Here is a 24,810-nt window from a genome sequence, read left to right as displayed (position 1 = left end):
GGGAGAGACAAAGGGAGAGGGGCCCCACGCGGGGCTCCAACCCAGGACCCTGAGATCGTGACCTGAGCCGTGATCAGACGCCTAACCGACTGAGCCACCCAGGCGCCCCAGGCTCTGGGCATTAAAAGGCACCTTTGAGCCAATTACTCCAAAATTCACACCTCTGGCAGAGATCCTTTCTATGAAGTCCAGATTCATAGGTGCGGCTGTGCACCTGGCATATCTACTTGGTTGATTAATAGGCACATTAAACTTACCACGTCCCAAAGTGAACTTCTCATCTGCACATCACCCCTTTCTTGGTAAATTGCAAATCTCGTTAGTTGCTTAGACCAAAAATCCTCGTAATTATCCTAATCTCCACATTAATCTGCTAACACATCCCCTTGGCTTGGTTCCCATATATATGCATCTAGGATCTGCCTACCTGTTACCTCTGCCTCTGCTGCCGTTCTAGCCCAAGCCACTGTCTTCTCCCACGTGGACCACTGCAGGAGCCTCCTAACAAATCTCCCTGCCTCCATTCCGCAACCCCCCCCCACCCTCACAGCAGCCTTCAGAAAGATCCTTCTGCAGCAGAAGGATAATGTCACATCACTTGTCATGGATTGCGTTTTCCCAGAAGCAGACTAAGGTTGAGTTCGGACATGCAGGACTTTTTTTAAGGATTGGCCTTGGTATCAGCAATTGTGGAAGTGAAGGGAAGGATCAGGCCTGGGCAGACCGAGAAGCCAAGAGGTTTTCATGCCCAGTGACAGGCTCGGCCAACCACATGCTGGACTTTAAACCCACGGTGCCCTGCAGAGTCGTTTCAAATTGGGCTAAGATGGCCAGGCCTTTGTGCTTCCTCATCCATCAGTCGTGGATGTGGTCTGTCCTGTGAGGGGCACAACCGAAGGCACACCTGCTCTCTGCAGGTGAGGCGGTCCCTAAGGGGAGTGTCAAAAGCACCCCCCCACCCCCCCACCCCGGCAACAGGCATTCGCTGAAGGGGGATCCACCACGTGGCTTCCCATCTCACTCAGTGTAAAACCCGAAGTCTTTACCATTTTCCTCTTGACCTCCTCTCTTACCACTCTTCCCCTCACTCTCCCAAACTCCACGTTAGCCACCCGTTAAGTTTCCTAAATGTCTCCATCTCTTTCCTCCCACCAGTACATTTCTGTGTCACTTGCTATTTCTTCCATCTGCAAAGCTCTTCTCCCAGATGGCGGGGAAGGTCTGGCTCTTGAACTTTATTCAAATTTCTGCTCAAAATTCACTTTATCAGAGGGCCTTTCTCTCACTGACTGACCCATGGCAAATAGCACATTGTGCCTTCACTCTGTTCCCTTATCTCACTTAATTTTTCTTTTTAGCACTTAAATCATGACCTAATGTGGTTATATATTGATTGTCTATCCATCTGCTCCCTCCACTTGGATACAAGCTCCACGAAAGAGGGGACTGTTTTTATTCAGTGCTACATCCCCAGTGACTGTGATAGTGCCTGGCACATAGCAGATACTCGATAAGTATTTGTTAGCTGTAATTTTGGGGGGAGTGAGGCACTATTTCAAAGAAAATAAGAGCTAAGGCATTGGATTAAAACAAACGTAGGTTTTATTTGTAGTTATAAACTTAGGAGCTGTGAAGTGTAGGATATGTTATTTGCTTTCTCCGTGTCTGAGTTCACTCAGTTGTAAAATGCAGATGATTATACTACTATGTCCCTAATAGGCTTGTGGTGAGATCAGATGGGATAATGTGTATAAACCACCATTAAGCACCTGATGGATAGCACTGAGAATCTAAAAACTGCTTGCTTGCAAGCACACTTCCTAGCAAGTAGGAAATGCTCAATATTTAATAGGGCTCCCCCCTCTTTTATCATTGTATGATAAACATATAGAGTAATGTGTGCTTAGAGTTGATTTTGATGAACCTGTGATCGTGGAGATGGTGCAAAGCATTTTTTCCAGCTCTTTATGTTGGAGGGCCCTGTGGATAGCCGGGTGTTGGAGCTCATTCTTCAACAGGGAGAAGCTTGGTTTATTTGAGTTCTACAGCAGAAAACTTCAAAACGAGGAAAAGTCGGGTATGTCGTGGAGGGGGGGGGGGGAGGGAGTTTTTGTTAAGTGCAACTTCTTCACTGTATGCAAGTGCAAATACACGCCTTAGTAAGAGCATTTAATAAGCGGGATAAGGAACCTTCGTGTTTAATCATCATTTCTTTTTTAAAGATTTTATTTATTTACTCATATGAGAGACAGAGAGAGGCAGAGACACAGGCAGAGGGAGAGGCAGGCTCCATGCAGGGAGCCCGACGCGAGACTCGATCCCGGGTCTCCAGGGTCACGCCCTGGGCCGAAGGCGGCGCTAACCGCTGCGCCACCCGGGCTGCCCTAATCTCGTGATTTCGATTGCACAACGCGCCGTCCCTTTGTAAGCAGAGCCCTGTCCCGTAGTCGAGGCGCCGGGCACCGAGTGCTCGCGTACCCGCGTTCCCGAAGCCGAAGCCGTGTAAGGGAGACTTCAAGAGCGCGCATTCGCTGCAAGCAGGGCTCCAACGAGGGCGAGTCAATATGGGGGGGGCGGGGGGCGGGGGGCGAGATCCGAGCCCCTCTCAACCGCACAGAGAACATCGGCGTGATTTCTGCGGCTTTGTCTCACGAATCTACCCCCCCGCCCCGTGTTCGGGCAACAAACGCCCGGGAGCGCAGCGCCGGCGGAGGGGGCCCCGCGGGGGGGGGGGGGAGAGGGCTCCGCGGGGGGGCTCCGAGGACGGGGGGTAGAGGGCTCCGCGGGGGGGTTGCTCCATGGGGGGGAGAGGGCTCCGCGGGGGGGTTGCTCCATGGGGGGGAGAGGGCTCCGCGGGGGGGAGGGGGGGGCCGCGGGAGGGGGTTGCTCCATGGGGGGGAGAGGGCTCCGCGGGGGGGGTAGGGGGCTCCGCGGGGGGGTTGCTCCTTGGGGGGGGGAGAGGGCTCCGCGGGGGTTCGAGGCGAGGGAGGGGCTCCGCGAGGGGGGCTCCGAGGATGGGGGGGTGAAGGGGGCTCCGCGGGGGGGTTGCTCCATGGGGGGGAGAGGGCTCCGCGGGGGGGAGGGGTCCCCGAGGACGGGGGCGTCTCCGCGGGGGGGAGGGGTCCCCGCTGCCGGGGGTGTGCTCCGCGGGGGGAGGGAGCTCCGCGGAGAGGCAGATCCGCGCCCGGGTGGGGGCTCCGAGGACGGGGGCGTCTCCGCGGGGGGAGGGGGCTCCGCAGACGGGGTGTCCCGCGGGGGGTCTCCGCGGAGGAGCCCGGGAGCCCTGGCCCCGTCCCGCGCCTGCCGCCGTGGCCCCTGCGCGGGGTCCGCAGCGACGCGGAGCGGCTCCGCCCGCAGTGCCCGCCCGGAGGGCCCGGAGCTCCCGCGGGGGTAACCGCGGCCGACCTGGGGGCGCCTGGGGCTCGGCGGGGGGGGGGCTCCGCCTTCGGCCCAGGGCGTGCCCCGGGGTCCCGCACCGAGCCCCGCATCACCGCCCCGCAGGGCGCCTGCGCTCCCTCTGCCCGCGCCTCGGCGTCCCTCACCAACCAATAAGTAGAATCTTACAAAAAAAAAAAAAAGAGCCAGAGCCAACAGCAGCCGGAAGGAGCCCGGCGGCCGGCCCAGCGCGGGGAGCGGGGCAGGGGCGGGCGCCGGAAGTAGCGACCCCCGGGGCGCGGCGGCGGCCAATCAGACGCCTCCTTACTGCGACGGCGACGCCCCCGGCGCAGGCGCAGGCGCAGGCGCACTCCGCGCTCCTCCCCGGCCGTTTCCGGTTCCGCCCGGGCTCGCCGGCCGCGGGTGGCGGGCCGGGCGCAGGGGGAGCGGGGCATGCACGCCCTTAGCCAGGAGATTAGAGCCTTCTCCCGGAAGGGCCTCCGGAAGCAATGCACCAGGGTGACCTCGCTGACCGGGAGGACCACCATAGAAACATGGGACGGCGCGCGGGGTGTCGTGGTGGAGGCCGGGCCGCCGGGCCGCGGGGGCAGCTGCGGATTCGTGCCGGACCTCAGCCTCGACCTGCGGGTCGGCGTCCTGAAGCCCTGGTTGCTGCTGGGTGAGTCCGCGCACCTGCCGCTGCCTCCGCCCCCCCTTCGGGCCCTGAATCTTCCTCGGGTCCCCCCGCCTCCCCCCGGATGCGCGGTGCTCTAGTCTCATCAGGCAGCTTCCCGAAAAGCCGAAATGTCTCCTTATTTCTTAGATTTGGGACTTGGCGAGGGCCGGCCGGTGGTGTCTGCCCCACAGCATAACCCGCAAGAAGCCCAGGTGCTGGGAGCGCCCCGCACCTGCTGCTTGGATCTTGGATTTGAGAACAACTTACGTCCTGGTGCTTTTTTTTTTTTTTTTTTTTCCTGCAGGATAGCGTGTCCACGTTGCATTTTCTTGGATCATACACGGGTATAGGCTCCCAAATCATCAAGTTAAAAGGAATGCTTTCATTAGGTAAGACTGTGAAGAGGCAAGGGTTGAGGTCACAGAAATGAACCAGCCAAGTGCCTGTTGCCTCCTGGGCTGCTGGGAACCCGGTGGAAGGCCAGCCTCCCGCGGCCCATCCAAGGGCCTGCTTTCGGAGTCTTACGGAGGGATGCAAGACTTGAAGGAATAGGAGACTTTATTTTGTAGTTATGAATTTGGTAGTTTTATGATTTCCTTTTTTTTTAAAGATTTTATTTTTTTATTTATTCATAGAGACAGAGAGAGAGAGAGAGGCAGAGACACAGGCAGAGGGAGAAGCAGGCTCCATGCAGGGAGCTCGACGCGGGACTCGATCCTGGGACCCCAGGGTCAGCCCTGGGCTGCAGGCGGCGCTAAACAGCTGACCCCCCGGGGCTGCCCATGATTTCCCTTTTTAAAAAAAATATTTATTTATTCATGAGACACAGAGAGAGAAAGGCAGAGACACAGAGGGAGAAGCAGCCTCCATGCAGGGACCCCGATGTGGGACTCGATTCCAGGACCCCCCGGGGTCATGCCCTGGGCCCAAGGCAGACGCTCAACCCCTGAGCCACCCAGGCATCCCAGTTTTATGATTTCTTGTATGGTGGAGAATATTGTTTCCCTATACAGTGCGTGGTCCACAGGTAGTAAATGAAGCACAGGTATGAAAAGCACACACACCTGTTGACTTGGCAAGAGTTTGTTACGGCAGTCTTTTTTTTTTTTTTTTTTTTTAAAGATTATTTATTTATTTATTCATGAGAGACAGAGAGAGGGAGAGAGAGAGAGGCAGAGAAGCAGGCCCCATGCAGGGATCCCGACGTGAGACTCAATCCCGGGTCTCCAGGGTCAGACCCTGGGCTGAAAACAGGTGCTAAACTGCCGGGCCACCCAGGGATCCCCTATACTAGTCCTTTTTTAAAAAAAAAAAAAAAAAGACAGCAACGTGTTAAGTAGATTTGGATTCTTTTTCATTTGTGAATAGAGAAATTATGACTTGGAAAGACCAGTGATTTGTCCATATATATGCATTCTTGAGTAGAACAAACCCTGAGCTGGTGGGCGTCAGAAATAGCCACATCCTGTTGTGCAGCGCACACAGCATCTCCTTTAAAAACAAAACAAAACAAAAACACCATCTCTCTTTATAAAGTAGGGATAATCGGGGCAGCCGGGGTGGCTCAGTGGTTTAGCACCGCCTTCAGCCCAGGGACTGATCCTGGAGTCCCGGGATCGAGTCCCGTGTCAGGCTCCTGGCATGGAGCCTGCTTGTCCCTCTGCCTGTGTCTATGCCTCTCTGTCTCTCATGAATAAATAAATAAATATTTAAAAAAATAATAAAGTAGGGATGATCAGCTCCATTTCACAGATGGGAACTGGATTTAACAAGGGTTAGGTAGTTTGCACAAGGTAACACGCATAGTACATGACAGAGCTGGGCATCTAGCCCGAGTCTGATCCACTCCTGGTCTACACTGTGGTTTAGGATGCCCCAGGAAATCAGGTTTTCCGTCCTGCTCGGCCTCTTGGTAGATGAACTAGCACAAGTCCTTCATTCTCTGTGGTTCCCCGAGAAACCTGTAAAACTAAGGCCAAGGTATCTGTTTCTCTTACAGGGTTATCATGAGGTGGTGAAAAGTCTTTGAAACAAATTAAACCGCAGCTCACACCGGATTTGTTACTGTGTTATGTGGTGCACGAATTGCTCCATGAGCTATCTTGCATTTCAGATAGATGTCCCCAGCTAGTTTCCAAAGCCCAGTGAAAAATTAAGGGGTCATTTAGCTAGTCTGAAAGGTTTACCCAGGACTTTCACACCACCCTTCCTAGGAAGGAAAACACACCCAGGCACCTTTTTTGGTTATTCAGCCTCCATTGCAGCAATAATGGTTTAAAATACTATGGTTGAATTTTATTTTATTTTATTTTTTTAAAGATTTTATTTATTTATTCATGAGAGACACACAGAGAGAGAGGCAGAGATACAGGCAGAGGGAGAAGCAGGCTCCATGCAGGGAGCTCGATGTGGGACTGGATCCTGGATCCCGGGATCACATCCTGGGCTGAAGGCGGCGCTAAACCCCTGAGCCACCTGGGCTGCCCCACTATGGTAGAAATTTAAAATAATCTCTTCACTCTCTCTCTCTCATGAACTTTGCTTGTGATTTTTTTTTTTTTTTTTTAAATCTAGGCTTAGCCAAAGTGAGCTGATCAAGGTAATATTCTCAGACTGGCCTTGGAGCCCTTCCCAGAATCCTGGGAGAGTTCTGGGAGAGACTTGTGGAATTAGAGCTTCCATGGGCTCCTCTCTGGACCAGGAAGTGGGATATGTTTTTATCAGGTACAGCCTCCTCTCCTGTGAGAGGTAGATGGACCTTTTACTGCCTGGTTACATGTGCCTTATCCCCCAGGGACCCCTGGATGATGACATCTGAATTCTTCCGCATGAGTGATGCAGGGGTTGTTTCTGGCCAGACTGAGTTTCTCTCTGGAGATGGAATTGTTTCTAGGTTTGCTTCAAAGAGCTTCATCTCTTCACAGCAACACAATTCCCACCCAGCACTATATAAAATAACTTGGTTTTGGTGGGGAATAAAGGAAAGCCGTAAAACTAATCTTTTTCAGGTAGCTCATAAATTCAGACCAGCTTTTGCATCTCAAAAATCTTATGTAGGCCCTTGAACTATCTCACAGGTCAACAAAAAGCTCTTAACATTTTTGCCCTAAGCTTTGCAAATTATATTTTTATTTTATTTCTTTATTTTTAAGATTTTATTTATTCATGAGAGACACAGAGAGAGGCAGAGACACAGGCAGAGGGAGAAGCAGGCTCCATGCAGGGAGCCCGATGTGGGACTGGATCCTGGATCCCGGGATCACATCCTGGGCTGAAGGTGGTGCTAAACCACTGAGCCACCCGGGCTGTCCAATGATGTATCTTTCCAATAAAAATTTAACACAGGACTGTAACACAAGGCAACCACTTAAAAAAGGAGAAAAGCTGATGTTTATATCTAGAATTTAGAGGGAATTAACTTGAACTCTAATACTACCAAATATTAGATGACACATACAAGCCAATTACCTCCAATCCATTTATGCTGACTAAATTGTTGCCCCACCTATTAACACACTCATGATTTTCTTACTGCTTGAAAAGGCAGAGCATACAAGTTGCATTTTTTTGGTCTCAAGAGTAATAGATTTGTTGCAATAGAGTTCATATTCTGGAAGTGACTTTCAAAATGTGGCAGCCAATTCTGATAATATGATCAACCTATTGTGTTGGTGTGTATGTGTTTAATGGAAATGATCAAAGTATCTAGCTTTGGTAAGTATAATAATGGCAATTTAGGGTTAAAAAAAGAATTTCATTTATGCATGTTTAATTTTCTTTTTGCTATTTTAAGAAATAGGCAGAGAAGAGCTAATCATTATTTAAAAGATTATTTAAATAATTAAATTAAATTGCATTGAATTTATTAGAAGCCATTTTTTCCCCCAGAGATAGTTAGAACTTCCTGCAGGAAACTAAAATTATTTTTTAATTGCGAAGTATTTCAAATGTATAGAAAATTACAGACCGTGATATTACAGAAAGCTACGTATCCACCATCCAGCTTTAACAGATGTTGATATTTTGATAGACTAATTTTTAGGAATAGAGTTAAGTGTAGGCTCGGTAAGAAACCAGTGTGTTTCAGATTACTAGGAGAATATTGGCCAACCAATGTACTTGCTGGCTTCTCAGCTATCTAAAATCACATAATAGAAGCTGACAGGTTCCCCAGGTAGGTAGGGTGAGAAAAACATTGTGCATAGAAATGGATCCTAATTTAGGAAAGTAAAATATTTGAAATCTTTAAATAATAAATGCCCTGTGTTTTCAAATGTTTTAACTCACTTTGTTTTAACCAGTTATCTCCTGTTTGATCTTGCTTATTAGCCAGAGTCATTTTCAAAGTTTGGTAGATCTGGAGAGCCAGCTCTGACAGGAAGAACTGGTACAAGGGGATGGCCCTGGTGGTACACGGAATGTGGGTGGAATTCAGGGACCAGCAGTGTTTGCTCTAAACTATTGGGTATTCCATAGCCAAATGGCACCAAGTCATTTTGTGGGTGGTTTTTTATTACCCTTTTTCAAGTTACAAAAGAAATAGGTATGTATTGTAAAAAACACAAATGAGCATGACAAAGAAAAATCACCCGTAAACCTACTGTAAATATTTTGTTCAAAGTACTTCCTGTCATTTTTAGGCATATACATATTTTTTTTTTATAAAAATGGATGATGGTGTTTTGTAACCTAATGGTATCATCACTTTATATATTGAGAATATATTTCCTTGCCAGAAATATTCTGTATTCTCGTTGGGTTGTTTTGTTTGTTTGTTTGTTTTTGTTTTTTTAAGTAAATTATCCCGAATGTGGGACTCAAACTCATGACTCTGAGATCAAGGGTCACATGCTCTATGCACTGGGCCAGCCAGGTGCCTGTGCAGTCTCATTTTAATGGTTGTATATATATATTTCACTACATCAGTGTACCCTATCTTATTTAACCCAACCCTTATTATTAGGCTTTTGGTTGAAAATTTTTATTTGTTTTGGAGTTTTTTGTTTGTTTTTTGTATTATAAACAATACTATAATGAACATCCTGATAGCTAATCTTTGCAATACCAGGGACGTTTAAGACAAATTGTTAGAAGTGGGATTTTAGAAGACAAGATATATACAAAATGAATATTTTTAAATCAATGTTTCTATTTATTTAGTTGACAAAGAGAGCGCACAAGCAGGGGGAGTGGGAGCAGGAGAAGCAGGTTCCCTGAGCCAAAGGCATGTGCTTAACCAACTGAGCCACCAAGGCACCCCTTAATGAATATTTCTAAATTGTCTTTTAGAGTGCTGCATTGAAGTCCTCCCAAGTTGTATTTTTAAAATAAATGAATAACTAATAGGATTATTGTAAAAATTAGATAAAAAAGGATGATTATTTTTATGATCTTGGTGATATGATTTATTTCTTATAGGGTCACAAGATGCTGCTCATGATCTGGATACTCTGAAAAAGCACAAGGTAAAAAAAATGCTTCAGGTCTGGCACCGTGTATAGGAAGTATTTTAATTATTACAGTTATTTAGGAAGTTATTAGTCCATTTCAGAATTTTTGGTGGTGGGTTTTTTTTAAATTTATTTTTAGAGAGAGAGAATGAGCAAGAACTGGGAGGGAAAGAGGAAGAGGGAGAGAAAATTTTAGCAAATTTCTTGCTGAGCTTGGAGCCCAATGCAGGGCTTGATCTCAAGGTCAAGACCTGAGCTGAAACCAAGAGTCGGACACTTAGCTGACTGCACCACCAAGGGGCCCCTCCCCATTTCAGAGATTAATTGGTAACATTTTTTAGTTGTCATTTTAATAAAGTTGCAAAAATTATTGTACCTAATTAGAATATGTGGATTTGTAACCCAACTTTCCAGTTTTATATTGTCTCCCTTCATGTATCTTCATGAATCTGATTTTGAATTGTTTTTTCTTGCCTCTGCTTACGTAGTTCCTATAGACTTTCCTCTCTTCTTGTCCAAGATCTACCCATGTCCAAGTTCCCACCTCACATACCACTTCTTCCCCAGTGCCATCTCTCACCCTCAACGGATGTGATTTATTACTTATTTCAGTATTTCCTAAAAGAATTTCAGCCATCTGTTTTGTCAAGCAATATTTCAGCATCATGGAATTGCTATGGTTTGAGGAAGGCAAGAGGTTTTTATTCACGTGATGCTTATAATCTGAGGGACATGGAGGGGAGAAAGACAAATAAGCACCTTCAGGACAGAGTACTATGTACTTTGATGGGAAAGTGCAGGTGCGATTGGAGAGTGTATGAGATGATGCCCTTCAGCCATGTTTGTTTGGATTGGGTTGGGTTAGGGATTGTAAGGTCAGGGAAATCTTCCTGGAGGCAATGATACTGAAGTGTGCTCTGATGGGATGGGGAGGGAACAGACAGAAATGATTTGTGTGGAGGCCTAGAAGTAAGAGAAAGGCTAATGCTTTCAGAGATAGGAAAAAAAAAAAAAAAAGTTCAGTAGCCCAGGAATAGAGAGTGAGAAAGAGGATACCAAGAAATAGGGCCAGAGATATAAGCAAGAGTCAGATCCCAAAAGTCCATGTAAGCCAGAGTAAACGCTTTAGACTTGACACCAAAGTCTTTGAAGGTCTTTACCCAGAGGAAAGACCAGATTTCTAAATTGGCAGTTTAGGAAAATTGCTTGTCAGAGGAAGTATAGAAAATAAATTGGAGTGTTGCACAAACTAAAGGTGGGGAGACTAGTTGGCAGGTGCTTGCAGTAACTGTTATAATAATAACTGCATGACAATAAGAGATCATGGCCTGGAATCACATAAGGATATGAGAGTTACTGTTATTTCCTAATAGGATCCATCTTAGATCAGTATTTTTTTTAAAAAGATTGTATTTATTTGACACAAAGTCAGATAAATAAAAGACTGAGCAGGGAGCCTGACTTGGGGCTCAATCCCAGGACCGTAGGATCATGACCCAAGCTGAAGGTAGACACTTAACTGACTGAGCCACCGGGCTTCTTAGATTAATATTTTAACATAAGTAGAACAAGTTTCAAAGTCTTGCTTACATTAATAAATTAGTTTTTCTTGGGGAAAAATGCAAAATAGAAAAACTGATAAGTTCATTCATTGGCAAGTGTTTCATTATCTAGCCCCTCTTACAATACGCTAGTTCAAATTCACATTCATCCTGGCTATGTGAACCCAGCAGGTTTAAAAGATCCCTCTGTCTCTGTACATGTGACCCTGTTAGATGCCTAAAAGAAGCAAAGTTAAACTAGGCAGCTGAATAAGAGGGTTTAGTGAAAAGTTTCACAATTTGGCAAAATTTAGGTTATTGATTTAAATGCATGGCATATTTCAAAGGGCTATTCTAGGACTTAAATGCTATAATGAATAGAAATTCTCTTGTGAGGATCATTTCAGAAATTTCAATAGGAATTTCATTTTAATGTTTAGGTACAGTAATAATAGTTGCTTTATTAATAAGATATCTGAGTGCCTGGTGTGTGCCCTATAAAGCTCTATGGAAAATAGAAAACAGACTATAACATATAATGTTCCAAGTTACTTACTGCCGTATTGTTCATAATAGCAAATCATTGAAAACAACCCACATGTTCATTGATAGGGAGGGAACTGGCTACATAAATAATAGTACACTCACACCATAGAATACTGTATAGCTATATAAAAAAAAAAAAAAAAAAAAAAAACACCAGGAAAAGGGTCTGTAAATACTGATGTGAGAAAATCTCCAGGACATATTTAAGTGAGAGAGGAACCCAAGGTGTTGCCTTTGTGTAAGAAAGGGGATAAATGATTTGCCTAAAGATGCTCTAGAAGAATGTACAGGAAACCAACAAAAGTAGTTACCATGTGGGTGGGAGATAATGGAGTGGATAGGGACAGGGTGAGAGCAAGACTTCTTACTGTTTCTTTTTTATAATGTTATGATTTTTGAACCAGTTTCAAAATATGAAAGTTTATTAAAATTGGAAATAATAATGCCTAAACATGAGGATTAAGTGAGATAACTTATATGCCTGGCACGTACTAAGTTCTCAGTAAAGGGGCTGTTATTCCTGTTACAAAGGGCATCCCAAGGGCAACCACTCTAGTTAGGACCTCCATAACTACATTTTGGAAGTAGGCTTAATTACTGGAAAGAGTTTTAGACTGGGTCCCCATCCCCACCACCACCTGTAACTCAGTACAATTTTTTTTTTAATCAGAACCAATCAGTACACATGTAAATTGTATTTCCCAACAACTAAACTCCCCAGGCATTGGTAACCCACCATATTCATAAAGCACTTTTACCTTTCAGCAGGTTTTCCCAAGATTCGCATTTGGTGTTCTCCATAATGCTGTGAAGATATATAGATAGTGAGATATATATGCATGCATGAGTACATCTGTATATAAGAGACCTCTTTCCTGGTCTTTTGGGAATGTAGAATATAGTCGTAAAGACAAGGGAGACACATCAATAATGTGAAACATTGGAAGATGTTTTATATAATTAAGGGCAAAATCATAATCCCGTTGAGTATACTGGCGTTGAGTGACTTGACATAGATAAGACTTCACTGGGGAAAGCAGGAGGACACTTAAGACTTTATCTTCTAAAAATGTTCTTATCTTTCTTTCTAGTTCTCCCATCTCCGCTGTATTCGAGAGTCTTTCTTGGGGCCTAGGGTGTGATCAGTAGTTGAGCATCTGCCTTTGGCCAGGGTGTGATCCCGGGGTCCTGGGATGGAGTCCCACGTTGGGCTCAGGGCATGATCCTGGGGTCCCAGGATCAAGTCCCACGTCATTCTCCTTGCAGGGAGCCTCCTTCTCCCTCTGCCTGTGTCTCTGCTTCTCTCTCTGTCTCTCATGAATAAATAAATAAAATATTTTTTAAAAAGTCTTTTTTTAGTAGACATTTGAGGGTTTTTCTGTTGTCTTCTACAAGGCAGTTAGGTAATGGACTGTGGCTTTCTCTTCATAAGGCCTAACTCCTGTAGTGTCTTAACCAGTGTTCTTTGTGTTGGGGAAGCACAGACACCAGAGGAAGGAAGGAGAATGTCTATAATGATTCAGGGGGATCTCTGGGGGCAGAGAGTGGCTGTGCTAGAGAATCAATTGCCATCCAAGAGGGTCCCTCTCCCACTGGTGTCACGGCCTCTCTCTGCACATCTACTCTATTCTTAGGAGCAGAATTTTTTTCAGCTTATTTGAGCACTAGTAGAAAGTGGCTGTCTTAAAGCTCTGAAGTTTGTGGACCACTCTAGCTGTCTTATACACCTGTTTTTTAAATTTCTAAAAATAATTTGATCAGTCTTGTTTAAGTCCAGTGTCTGCCTGAATCTAGTCATCTGTGCTAGGAGGAGTAGGGCACTGCTGGAGTTGCAACTATGAGGGCAGTGGGGCAAGAGAGGCACAGCTGGACAGATATTCTAAGATATGCGTGAAATACGTGAAAATACGGAAATAGGCAAAACCTAACACCCATGTGAAGAAAAAGAAGAGTAAGTACAGAGAGGCATGTCATGACAAGAAACAGGGCGTTATTTTTCTGATCCATTTAGCTTTCGGATTCTTCTAATTGACTTTCCGCTTGGCTCCTTCCATATGCTTGGTAGACTAGGAAAGGAATTCAAATGCATAGATGGAGTAGAAAGTTGCTTCTGCGTACCATTTGAAAGAAAATCTTTTGTGACTGTCCTTTCAACACGACTAATTCATGGGAATCTCTGGGTTTGAGGCCTGGTGGCTTTGACATTTTTTACAAACTCACTGAGTGATTCTAATGTGCAGCACACTTAAGAACCATCATATGTATAAAGAATATGAAGGAAAACTGGGAAATAATTATTGAAAGGGAAGGTTGTGTTACTGATGTACTTTGCTTATTCATGTTTTTTACGTGGATAATCATTGATTTTTTTTTCCCGACAAGTATTTTAAGTACTTTCTGTGCTAAAGTCAGTGCTTACTCAACAGTACTTACTTACAATAATAATAAACCAAACATGGTTTGTACCCTCATGGAGTTTCTAGTACCACGAGGGAGACAAATAATCTCAAAATGCCTAATTAAGGCAAGTAGAGGGTGCCATGGGAATGTAGAATTAGCACTTCTGGCGAGGGATGGGCAGTCGGAGAAGGCTTCCTGCAAGAATTATTCAAGTGAGTGATGCCTAAATTGTTTATTCTTGTTACAGATCTCAACATGCCATTCTCTTTTTGATCAACCTAGTATTAATTCATTAGAGAATGTTAAAAACCATCCTCTTTTTTTCTTTAAGGTGACTCACATTCTCAATGTTGCATATGGAGTTGAAAATGCTTTCCTCGATGACTTTATATATAAGAGCATTTCTATATTGGATCTTCCTGAAACCAATATCCTGTCTTATTTTCCAGAATGTTTTGAATTTATTGAACAAGCAAAAGCAAAGGTAAGTTTTATTGTGATCCACAGGTTCTTCAAAGGCAGAAATTTTAAAAGACCATCTGTTATCCAATCTTTATTCTTTTTGAAATGAATACAGAGAGAACCACTATGAAATTTCCCCTCCAACAATCTTTCATGAACAACTACAAGTATTTAGTTCTCCAATATTTTTTCTTAGTGAGATTTTTGTTTGTTTGTTTGTTTGTTTGTTTAAATAATCTCTGCACAGTGTGGGGCTCGCACTCATGACCCTGAGATCACAAGTTGCATGCAGTATTAGCTGGGCCAGCCAGGCGCCCCTCAATGACCTATTTACTCTTAACATTAATTTCTCATCTTCCTGGGCTTCCTGAGAAGTGTTAGGAGATAAAATTCTCCACTTACTGAACTTCCCTGTGTTTATATATGCTTAGATTTCTTTTGATGATTTATAACCACCTGCCCTCTGACCAATTTGCAAGATAAGGTGGAGTAAGGGATAGATGCTGCTGTAGGCCTCTTAATGTATTTACAAAGGTTAATAGGCATTTTTGTGGCTGTGGTAGGGCTAGTAGTGAATTTATGCATTTTCAACAGTAGAAAATTATAGGCTGCTCTAAGGACTATATGTGTATTGCTTTACTGATATTGTATGAAAACGCTGTTCAGAAGCTGTCCATTGGTTTTCTGACCTCAAAAGACCAACAGATAATATAATGCTTCAACTTTGGTAATAGATTCAAGTCAACATTGGGCTTCTAGGTTGGCTGTTACCAGTAATTGTACCTTGAAATGACATCATTTTTAGTTAGTATATAATTTCTTACAAAATTCATGTGAGATAAATAGATAGAAGCACTTACAGAGTAAAGTTAACTCCCCTGGGGCACCTCTAACAATCAGAATCCAGCTTAGCTGAGTTCTGGCTAATGATTTCCTTTCTACCTTTTCTCCTTCCTTTTTTTCCTCCCTCTCTCTTCCTTCCTTTAATTTAGTAATATTTATTGAATGCCTTACATCCCCAGCACTGTTCTAGGTGCTTTCCATTAGGTCATCTGCAAAATGGCTGCCATTCAGCTTTATTTAATAGCAGATATTTAGATAAAAGAAGAAGAGAGTTTCTGATTCAAGGCCTAATACTGCCCAGTGTTTTCTCTCATGAAAAATTTTATAGGGTCTAGATCATACCATTCCAGTGTGCTGGCTGATAGTGCGAAAATAAACAAGATAACGTTTCCGTGTTAGCTGCTTCTCTAGGGAGATGTGAGGTAGACCTTACATGGGAAGAGAAAAATGTAGGCATCATCCAAATGCATATTCATGTTCGAAGATGTGTCCATGTTGCAAGTGGAAAGGGTAACAGTTAAGTAGAAGTTTCCTTTGCTTGGGTTTCCTAAAACACAGACCCCGAGACCAAGATTAAGAGCTGGTGGTTCAGATGAGAGGTGGAATCCACAGGCAGTGAGAGTGGGTAGAAAGGGAAGTGACTCAGGACAGGATGCGCAGCCACGTGAGCTGGTGCATTTACTTTGCCAAGCACAGTGCACCGTGAGCTGCCTGTGACACATTCGGGTGCTCAGCAGGTGTGCTGAGCCACATAAGGCCTCCCTTCAGGGAGCACAAAGAAATCACTCCTCCACACCGACTTTGGGAGGGAGGGGGAGAGCACGTATCTGTCTGGCTCTCTGTCAGCTCCTGCGCTAAGCTGGTCAAAGTTTATCCACGGGGAGGAGTAGGGGGTGGTGACTGGTCGCCCAACGCCCAGTGACAGCACTCCACTCCTTCAGCAGCTGCCTTGGAGCCAAGCTCAGTGGGCTGTGGTCTGACTTTTCATCCACGTTCAGAAGTTCAGGGTGTACTTGTTTATGCAGAGACCAGCACAGGGCAAGAGACAGGCCTTCTTAGGTAAGCAATGCTCATCAGGCCTAAGGGGAGCAGTTGGCCACAGGGGTGGAGGCTGAGGAGCCCATGAGATGATGGCAGCAAGAGAATCTGAGGAGGTACCTAAGATGTTTCTGCTACAAGATGTGCTGGAATTCCATAATCTATTCTGATTTCTCAAGCAGTTTTATGATGCATTCCTAACCTCAGCCAGTATTTCCTTGCCTTGAAAACTCTTTACTCTTCAGATTAATACATACTTAGTTTGAGCGATGGAATTCTTGAATTTTCTTTTTTTTTTTCTAGAAGAGATCTTTTTGTAACTTTCTCTGTTGCATATGCAGATTTTTATTAAATGTGATTACTCAGTGAATTGAGTATTTCAAAACTACCTTTCTAGGCCCTACTTGCTTGTTTTATCTTTTTACCTGCAGCTGCCAAATGGGATCTCTTCTGATTTCCCATGTGTTTTCTCATTGTCCTCTGAACTTGTGAAAACCCTGTTGTTTGGTTTCTCTGCCTTTCCACTATCTCTGTGTCATGCATTATTTGTTAGGTTTATACCTGAAGGGATAGAAATACACATGAGGGGACAATAGTAGGGTAACCTGTATGGTCGTAAGAGTTCTTTCATGAAAATTTGACTCCCTTTTTTTTTTTATGTACAAAAGGTTTTGTTAATATCAAAATATGTATTTGATATTCCATGTTTACTTTATTACTCATTTTATGAGATGTGATTTTAAAAACATGATGTAAGTAAATTATGTCATTGTAGAAAAATTGACAAATACAAAGATAAGTAAAAATTCACCCTTCTTACACCATGTGGACATAACTACTGGTAGCATTTTGATATTTTTTTATTTATCAAAAGATTCATTTAAAAACCTAAACTTGGGCAGCCCAGGTGGCTCAGCGGTTTAGCGCCACCTTCAGCCCAGGCTCTGGAGACCTGGAGTCGAGTCCCGCGTTGGGCTTCCTGCATGGAGCCTGCTTCTCCCTCTGCCTGTGTCTCTGCCTCTCTGCCTCTCTCTCTCTCTCTCTCTCTCTCTCTCTCTCTCTCTCTGTCTCTCATGAATAAATAAATAAAAAAACTTTAAAAATTAAAAAAAATAAAAACCTAAACTTGGTTCATTAATCTGTCAATAAATATTAATTACTTATTCTGAGAAGATATGAGGGATACGTACATACTGCTGCCCTCAAAGAGCTTAAGGTCTAGTTGATAATTTATTCACAACAGCATGAAAACAGAGGATGCTTGATAAACTGGAAATACTATAACATGATTCCTGTCTGCCCATAGCAAAACAGTGATTCAAATTTGTAGGAGAACACTTTCTTCTTGGAAATGGAGAACAAAATTAATTTACTTGCTTGGCAAACATTTATGGAATATCTACTATGTGACTCAAATTGCACTAAGGACACAGTGCCCAAAGATAGCTGAGCTATCCCCTCGACCCCATCTCACTCAGAGAGAGACAGGCTTCTTAGAACAGAAGCCAGTGTTAGCTGGACCAAGAAGAGGAACAAAGGCTTTCCAGGGAGAGGACAACAGCAAGTGCAAAGAAAAAAATTTTAAGTTTTTATCTATCATCTATCTATCTATTTTATAAAGATTTTATTTATTTATTCATGAGAGACATGGAAAGAGAGAGAGAGAGGCAGAGACACAGGCAGAGGGAGAAGCAGGCTCCATGCAGGGAGCCTGAAGTGGGACTCGATCCTGGGTCTCCAGGATCATGCGCTGGGCTGAAGGCAGGCACTAAACCGCTGAGCTACCCTGGCTGCCCCACTTTATAAGTTTTTAAATTATTACTATTTTGAGTTCTGGAAAGGGGATATAAAGCCAATAACTTTTCTGAGAATACTTTTTTTTTTCTGTTAAGATTTATTTATTAAGAGAATGAGGTGGGGAAAAAAAAAACAAGTTGGGGAGGGGTGGTAGAAGGAGAGCAAGAGAGAATCTCAAGCAGACTCCTCGCTGAGTACAGAGTCTGTATGGGGCTCGATCTCCCCACCCTGAGATCATGACCTGAGTGGAAACCAAGAGCCAGACACTTAACAGACAGCCACCCAGGAGCCCCTGTGGGAATACTTGCAAGGACAGTATGATACCAAAGAGTAATAAAAGAGAAATAAGTTAATTCAAAGGCTGTAGAAAAGCAACAGAAAGGTAGCTGTTACATACAAGATATAAGAAAGAAGAAAAATACTAACATTAAACATGAGCTGGCACTGAATGTATAGTGTAAAAGACTGAAAATAAAGCTGGTTTCATTTTCAAAGGCATATTATGGCTCAAAACAGAGATGACTAGTATGTAGTCAGGAAATACTAAAAATGACATTGACTGGTATCTCTCATTTCGCTTACCACTCCGGGTCTGTTTGGAACATCTGGTTTGTTTTGAGAGAAGTTCCTTACTAGTTTTCATCACTTACTGAAACACGATTTTTGAAGTGTCTCTAATCTCATAAAAATGAGCTATTATACACAGAAAAGTTCCATGTATGTATAGTGAGTTTTGGCGTTAGCCTGTCTTGTACAGAAGCAGTTAAAATTTGGAAATAGTCATATATATAAGAAAACGGGCGCCTGGGTGGCTCAGTTAGTTGGGTGTCTGTCTTTGGCTCAGGTAATGATCCTGGGGTCCTGGGATCGAGCCCCACGTTGCATCAGGCTCACTGCTCAGCGGGGACCCTGCATCTCTCTCTACCTCTGCTGCCTCCTCCCACTTGTGCTTGCTCTCTCACATGAGATCTCTCTCTCTCTCTCAAATAAAGTCTTAAAACTTTTTTTGAAAAAAAAAGTTTCCACATACATGAACTGTGACTTTTCTCTTAGTTATAGATATGTATCTACTAAGTTTATTAGGCTCTTACATGTACTTTAGTAGATTACTTCAGTTTGATAAAAGATACTTTTTCAAAATTCCAAATACATTGTCAAAGCATTTCATTCCCCGGGGGGAGGAGGGGTAGGAAGAGAAGTTGGTTGGTTGATTGGCGGATTATTTTCCATTCGTTGCTTACACTGAATTACATATATATATATATATTTAAGATTTTGTTTATTTATTCATGAGAGACACACACACAGAGAGAGAGGCAGAGACATAGGCTGAGGGAGAAGCAGGCTCCATGCAGGGAGCCCGACATTGTGAGACTCATTCCCGGGTCTCCAGGATCAGGCCCTGGGCTGAAGGCGGCGCTAAACCACTGAGCCACCCAGGCTGCCCAGTGAATTAAATTTTGTTAATTGAATACATTGAATCAAATTAATAAAATGAACCTTCTTTTATCATTTCAAGTAGTATAAGAGTGTACAAGTGATTTAGTAACCTTTCCAAGTGAGTAATGGAGGTTTTTCATTGATTTTGTTGCAGGATGGAGTGGTTCTGGTTCATTGTAATGCAGGAGTTTCCAGGGCTGCTGCAATTGTAATAGGATTCTTGATGAATTCTGAAGAACTCTCATTTAGCAGTGCTTTTTCTTTGGTGAAGAATGCAAGGCCTTCCATATGTCCAAATACTGGCTTCATGGAGCAGCTTCGTACATATCAACAAGGCAAAGAAAGCACTAAGTGTGACAACATACAGGAGTTAGAAAGGCGTGACAGTCTGTGAGTCACATTCCAGCAGATAAAGGACAACTGTAATTTCTGCATTGACCCCTACAGCTACCCGTCCTTGTTTTTGAAAAGTAGACCAGTAAAAACTTACTTCTGTCTTGCGTTTTTCAAGTAGAAATGGAGGTGAATGGATTGTCTTGAGCTAGAGTATAAATACATTTTTAAGTTATATGATGTTTTCTTTGGTATTATAATGTGTGATCAAATGCTGCTTTGATTTGCTAAGAAAAAATAATGTATTACCAATACTTGATTTCTGTAGAAGAAAAAGAATTACATTCAAAATCTTTATTCGAGCATGGAAAGGTTAAATCAGTTGATTAAGACTTTTGGTATTTTTCTATTCCAGCAATATTTTCATGAAGGAAAAAACTTGAAGTGCTACTCACTATTTCAGAGGGTGGTCAATTTCTGTGTAAAGAATTTGAGATGAAAAACTAATACTTTAAACCTCCCAAAAAGATATAACCAAAATCTGAAGGTTGACACAATGCAGGCGCACTTTACTTGATTGTGTTTTGCAGATGTTATATGTGCTACAGATTGAAAATGGCAGCCCTGCATTGAGGAAGTGTATTGGCACCATTTTTTCCAATAGCATTTGCTCACTTTGTGTCTTGGTGTCACATTTTGGTAATTCTCACAGTCTTTCAAACTTGTTCATTGAAGTTGTTTTTGTTCTGGTGGTCTGTGATCGGTGATCTTTGATGTTGCTACTGTAATCGTTTTGGGGTGCCACGAACCAGACCCATGTAATATGGTGAACTTAACTGATAAATACTGCTTATGTGGTGACTATTCAGTTGGCCCTTTCCCCATCTCTCCTTCCTTGTCGGGCCTGCCTCCCTACTCCCTGAGACACAACAAATACTGAAATTAGGCCAGTTATTCACCCTACAATGGCCTCTAAGTGTTCAACTGAACGGAAGAGTCGCATGTCTCTCACTTTAAATCAAAAGCTAGAAATGATTAAGCTTAGTGAGGAAGGCATGTCGAAAGCAGAGATAGGTCGGAAGCTAGGCCTCTTGCGCCAAACAGTTAGCCAAGTTGTGAATGCAAAGGATAAGTTCTTGAAGGAAATTAAAAGTGGTACTCCAGTGAACACACGAATGATAAGAAAGCGAAACAGCCTTATTGCTGATATGGAGAAAGTCTTAGTGGTCTGGATAGAAGATCAAACCAGCCACAACATTCCTTTGAGCCAAAGCCTAATCCAGAGCAAGGCCCTGACTCTCTTCAATTCTATGAAGGCTGAGAGAGGTGAGGAGGCTGCAGAAGAGAAGTTTGAAGCTAGCAGAGGTTGGTTCATGAGGTTTAAGGAAAGAAGCCGTCTCTGGAACATCAAAGTGCAAGGTGAAGCAGCAAGTGCTGATGTAGAAGCTGCAGCAGGTTACCCAGACGATCTAGCTAGGATCATTAATGAAGGTGGCTACACTAAACAGCAGATTTTTAATGTAGATGAAACAGCCTTATATTGGAAGAAGATGCCATCTAGGACTTTCATAGCTAGAGAGGAGAAGTCAATGCCCGGCTTCAAAGCTTCAAAGGACAGGCTGACACTCTTGCTAGGGGCTAATGCAGCTGGTGACTTTAAGTTGAAGCCAATGCTCATATACCATTCTGAAAATCCTAGGGCCCTTAAGAATTATGCTAAATCTACTCTGCCCGTGCTCTACAAATGGAACAACAAAGCCTGCATGACAGCACATCTGTTTACAACGTGGTTTACTGAATATTTTAAGCCCACAGTTGAGACCTACTGCTCAGAAAAAAAGATTCCTTTCAAAATACTACTGCTCGTTGACAATGCACCTGGTCACCCACGAGCTCTGATGGAGATGTACAATGAGATTAATGTTGTTTTCATGCCTGCTAACTCAACATCCGTTCTACAGCCCATGGACCAAGGAGTCATTTCCGCTTTCAAGTCTTATTATTTAAGAAATACATTTCGTAAGGCTATAGCTGCCACAGACAGTGATTCCTCTGATGGATCTGGGCAAAGTAAATTGAAAACCTTCTGGAAAGGATTCACCATTCTAGATGCCATTAAGAACATTCGTGATTCATGGGAAGAGGTCAAAATGTCAACACTAACAGGAGTTTGGAAGACATTAATTCCAGGCCTCATGGATGACTTTGATGGGTTCAAGACTTCAGTGGAGGAAGTAACTGCAGATGTGGTAAAAATAGCAAAAGAATTAGAACTAGAAGTAGAGCCTGAAGATGTGACTGAATTGCTTCAATCTCACGATAAAACTGTAATGGATGAGGAGTTGCTTCCTATGGATAAGCAAAGGAAGTGGTTTCTTGAGATGGAATCTACTCCCGGTGAGGATGATGTAAAGATTGTCGAAATGACAACAAAGGATTTAGAATACTACATAAGCTTAGTTGATAAAGCAGCAGCGGGGTTTGAGAGGATTGACTCCAATTTTGAAAGAAGTTCCAGAGTGGGTAAAATGCTATCAAACAGTATCTCGTGCTACAGAGAAATTGTTCGTGAAAGGAAGACTCCATCAATGCGGCAGATTTCATTATTGTCTTATTTTAAGAAATTGCCACAGTCCCCCCAACCTTCAGCAACCACCACCCTGATCAGTCAGCAACCATCAACATCACGGCATGACCCTCCACCAGCAAAAAAATTACGGATTGCTGAAAGCTCAGATGATGGTTAGCATTTTTTAGCAATAAAGTATTTTTAAATTAAGATATGTACATTGTTTAGATATAATGCTATTGCACGCTTAGTAGACTATAGTGTAAACATAATTTTTGTATGTACTGGGAAGCCACACAGTTCATTTGACTCACAATATTTACTTTGTTGTAGTCTGGAACTGAACCCACAATATCTCTGGGGTATGCCTGTATTTATATAGTGGTTACAGTATTCACAAAGTTTTTTACGTCCTTTTGTGAAAATGAACCTTCTTTTTATTTTTAACTTAATTATATTGCCTGTATTTATTTATTTTTTAATTTTTAAAACTTTTGTACAAATGTCATGTGATTGTGAGCTTATGGTTCTTTTGGTGATCTGGTCTCTTATGCTGTTTTTCATATCCTGGGTCCCTAGCTTTCTGTTTTTGGGTTACATGTCATAATTTTTGATCTCCTTGGATCTGTGGGAAAATATTTTATGGTAAAGGATCATGCTTTGGGTGTGATTTGTTCAAGTCTGTCTTCTAATTTGGTATTCTACTAGAGAATGTATTTTTCAAGAAAGAAGAGCTATGGTTTTGTGAGAAATTTTAAGTCCTTTGTTAGCCTAAAATCATTTGCAATTTTATCTCTGGCCAGAGGCTTTGAATAGTTTTCTTTCTTTTTCTTTTTCTTTTTTTTAATTAAGTCTCCATATTGGCAAGGCTGAACTCTGTACATTATAAATTTGCTTAAAGATACTACTTGAATCATTCAGAATAAAGTGTATTTAAAATTAATCACAGTAATTGGGATAGAATTTATTTAATAGCTTTCGAATAGCCTTTCATGACTTAGAAAATTTCATTTGCCATCTAGATTTTATTAAGAAAGTCTCGAGCCCTTAAATACACATTATAGAGAACAAGCGTATTTCTATGTGTAAGTTGGAAAGTGCACATTGAGTACCTCCGTGTATTTGAGAATGCATATTCCTTATGCTGTCAAGATCGAAAAGTGGAACTGATAAATGCAACTGATGTTTTGAGATTGCTTATACCCTGACAGGATTCTATCACATGCACAGCTATGAACTCTGCTTCTGTTGAGAAGTAACATAAATGTGGGTGACCTACCTACAGTGAACTCTTGGAAGCAGACAAAGGAGGCGGAATCTTCTCAAGCATGAGACTGATATATAATGTTGTCTTTATGGTCAGTATTGCTGAGGGTTTGCTAAGTGAACCTGTTCGATTTGCACGAAAGCATTTATTTAAATATCCTTTTTTTTTTTTTACTAGGTGCTCTTTAGTTTTTAGCCACTAGATGTTGTGACATGGAGCCTTGACTAGAACTTGTTCATAGCGGATAGTATATTTATGTCTCTGGTTTGTGTGCTTAGTTGTCAGTTACCTGGTTATGGTGCAAACACATACCTTCTGTATCAGCTACAGAAGTGCTTTGAACATCAATATTGTTTTATCTCAAATGATAGTAGTTTGCTATATCTAACATAGGTAAATAAATCAGTGAATGTAACTCAGTTTTTTAAGTTTGGGATACTGATTAAGGCAATGGTGTATCTCATACATATGTTACGCACAGTATGTCTCTTGTGTGCCCCATGGATATGTCACTGTGTCAGACCTAGTTATTTATAAAAAGAAAATTGTTTCATAATGATCACCTCCCATATTAAAAACTTTTAAAAATGTATACCAAGTATAGGTTTGTTTCGAGGAGAGGAAAAATGTTTCAAGGACTTTTTGCCTCTATTTTAAAATGGATTTTTCTACCATTTTTAGAGGGGGAAATTAAAATATCATTTGATTTTAAACATTTAAAAGAAATATACAGCCTTCCTACCAAGCTGAAAAAGATAAGTAGAACAAAGTTACTGGAACATATAATAAAAATTATATTTATTTGAGGTTAATGTTTTTTAAATCTTTTGCTAACTTTGTGCTTTAATATAGGTTAGCGATCATTTGAAAATACAGGAACTATTTAAATTTTTAGAAAACTGAAGAAATATTTTTCTTGGTTCTGGGTAAAATTTAGACTATTAGACTAAGAAAAAGATTTCAGGGAAAATGGAGTACAGTATTTAAAATTGTTACTGCAGCTTTACTTCTGCATCCCTTCTTCCCTTTTGACCCTGATTGAAATGTATGGACATAGAACTTAGAAATTTTTT

The 24,810-nt window shown here is 42.6% G+C and overlaps 1 protein-coding gene across 1 annotated transcript; it reads left to right on the top strand.

Moving 5' to 3' along the window:
* The first annotated feature begins 3,446 nt into the window (after positions 1 to 3,446).
* DUSP19 (dual specificity phosphatase 19) lies at positions 3,447 to 23,413 on the top strand. Its single transcript, XM_055308227.1, has 4 exons — positions 3,447 to 4,054; positions 9,470 to 9,516; positions 14,320 to 14,472; positions 19,723 to 23,413. Exons 1-4 carry the CDS (start codon positions 3,829 to 3,831, stop codon positions 19,960 to 19,962), a joined length of 666 nt encoding a protein of 221 aa, XP_055164202.1. The 5' UTR covers positions 3,447 to 3,828; the 3' UTR covers positions 19,963 to 23,413.
* Positions 23,414 to 24,810: the final 1,397 nt, after the last annotated feature.

The sequence above is a fragment of the Nyctereutes procyonoides genome, unplaced genomic scaffold, assembly GCF_905146905.1.
Source record: "Nyctereutes procyonoides isolate TBG_1078 unplaced genomic scaffold, NYPRO_anot_genome, whole genome shotgun sequence".
Lineage (NCBI taxonomy): Eukaryota > Metazoa > Chordata > Mammalia > Carnivora > Canidae > Nyctereutes > Nyctereutes procyonoides.
Note: the sequence above shows the minus strand (reverse complement) of the source record. Positions and strands in the feature narration are given on the sequence as shown.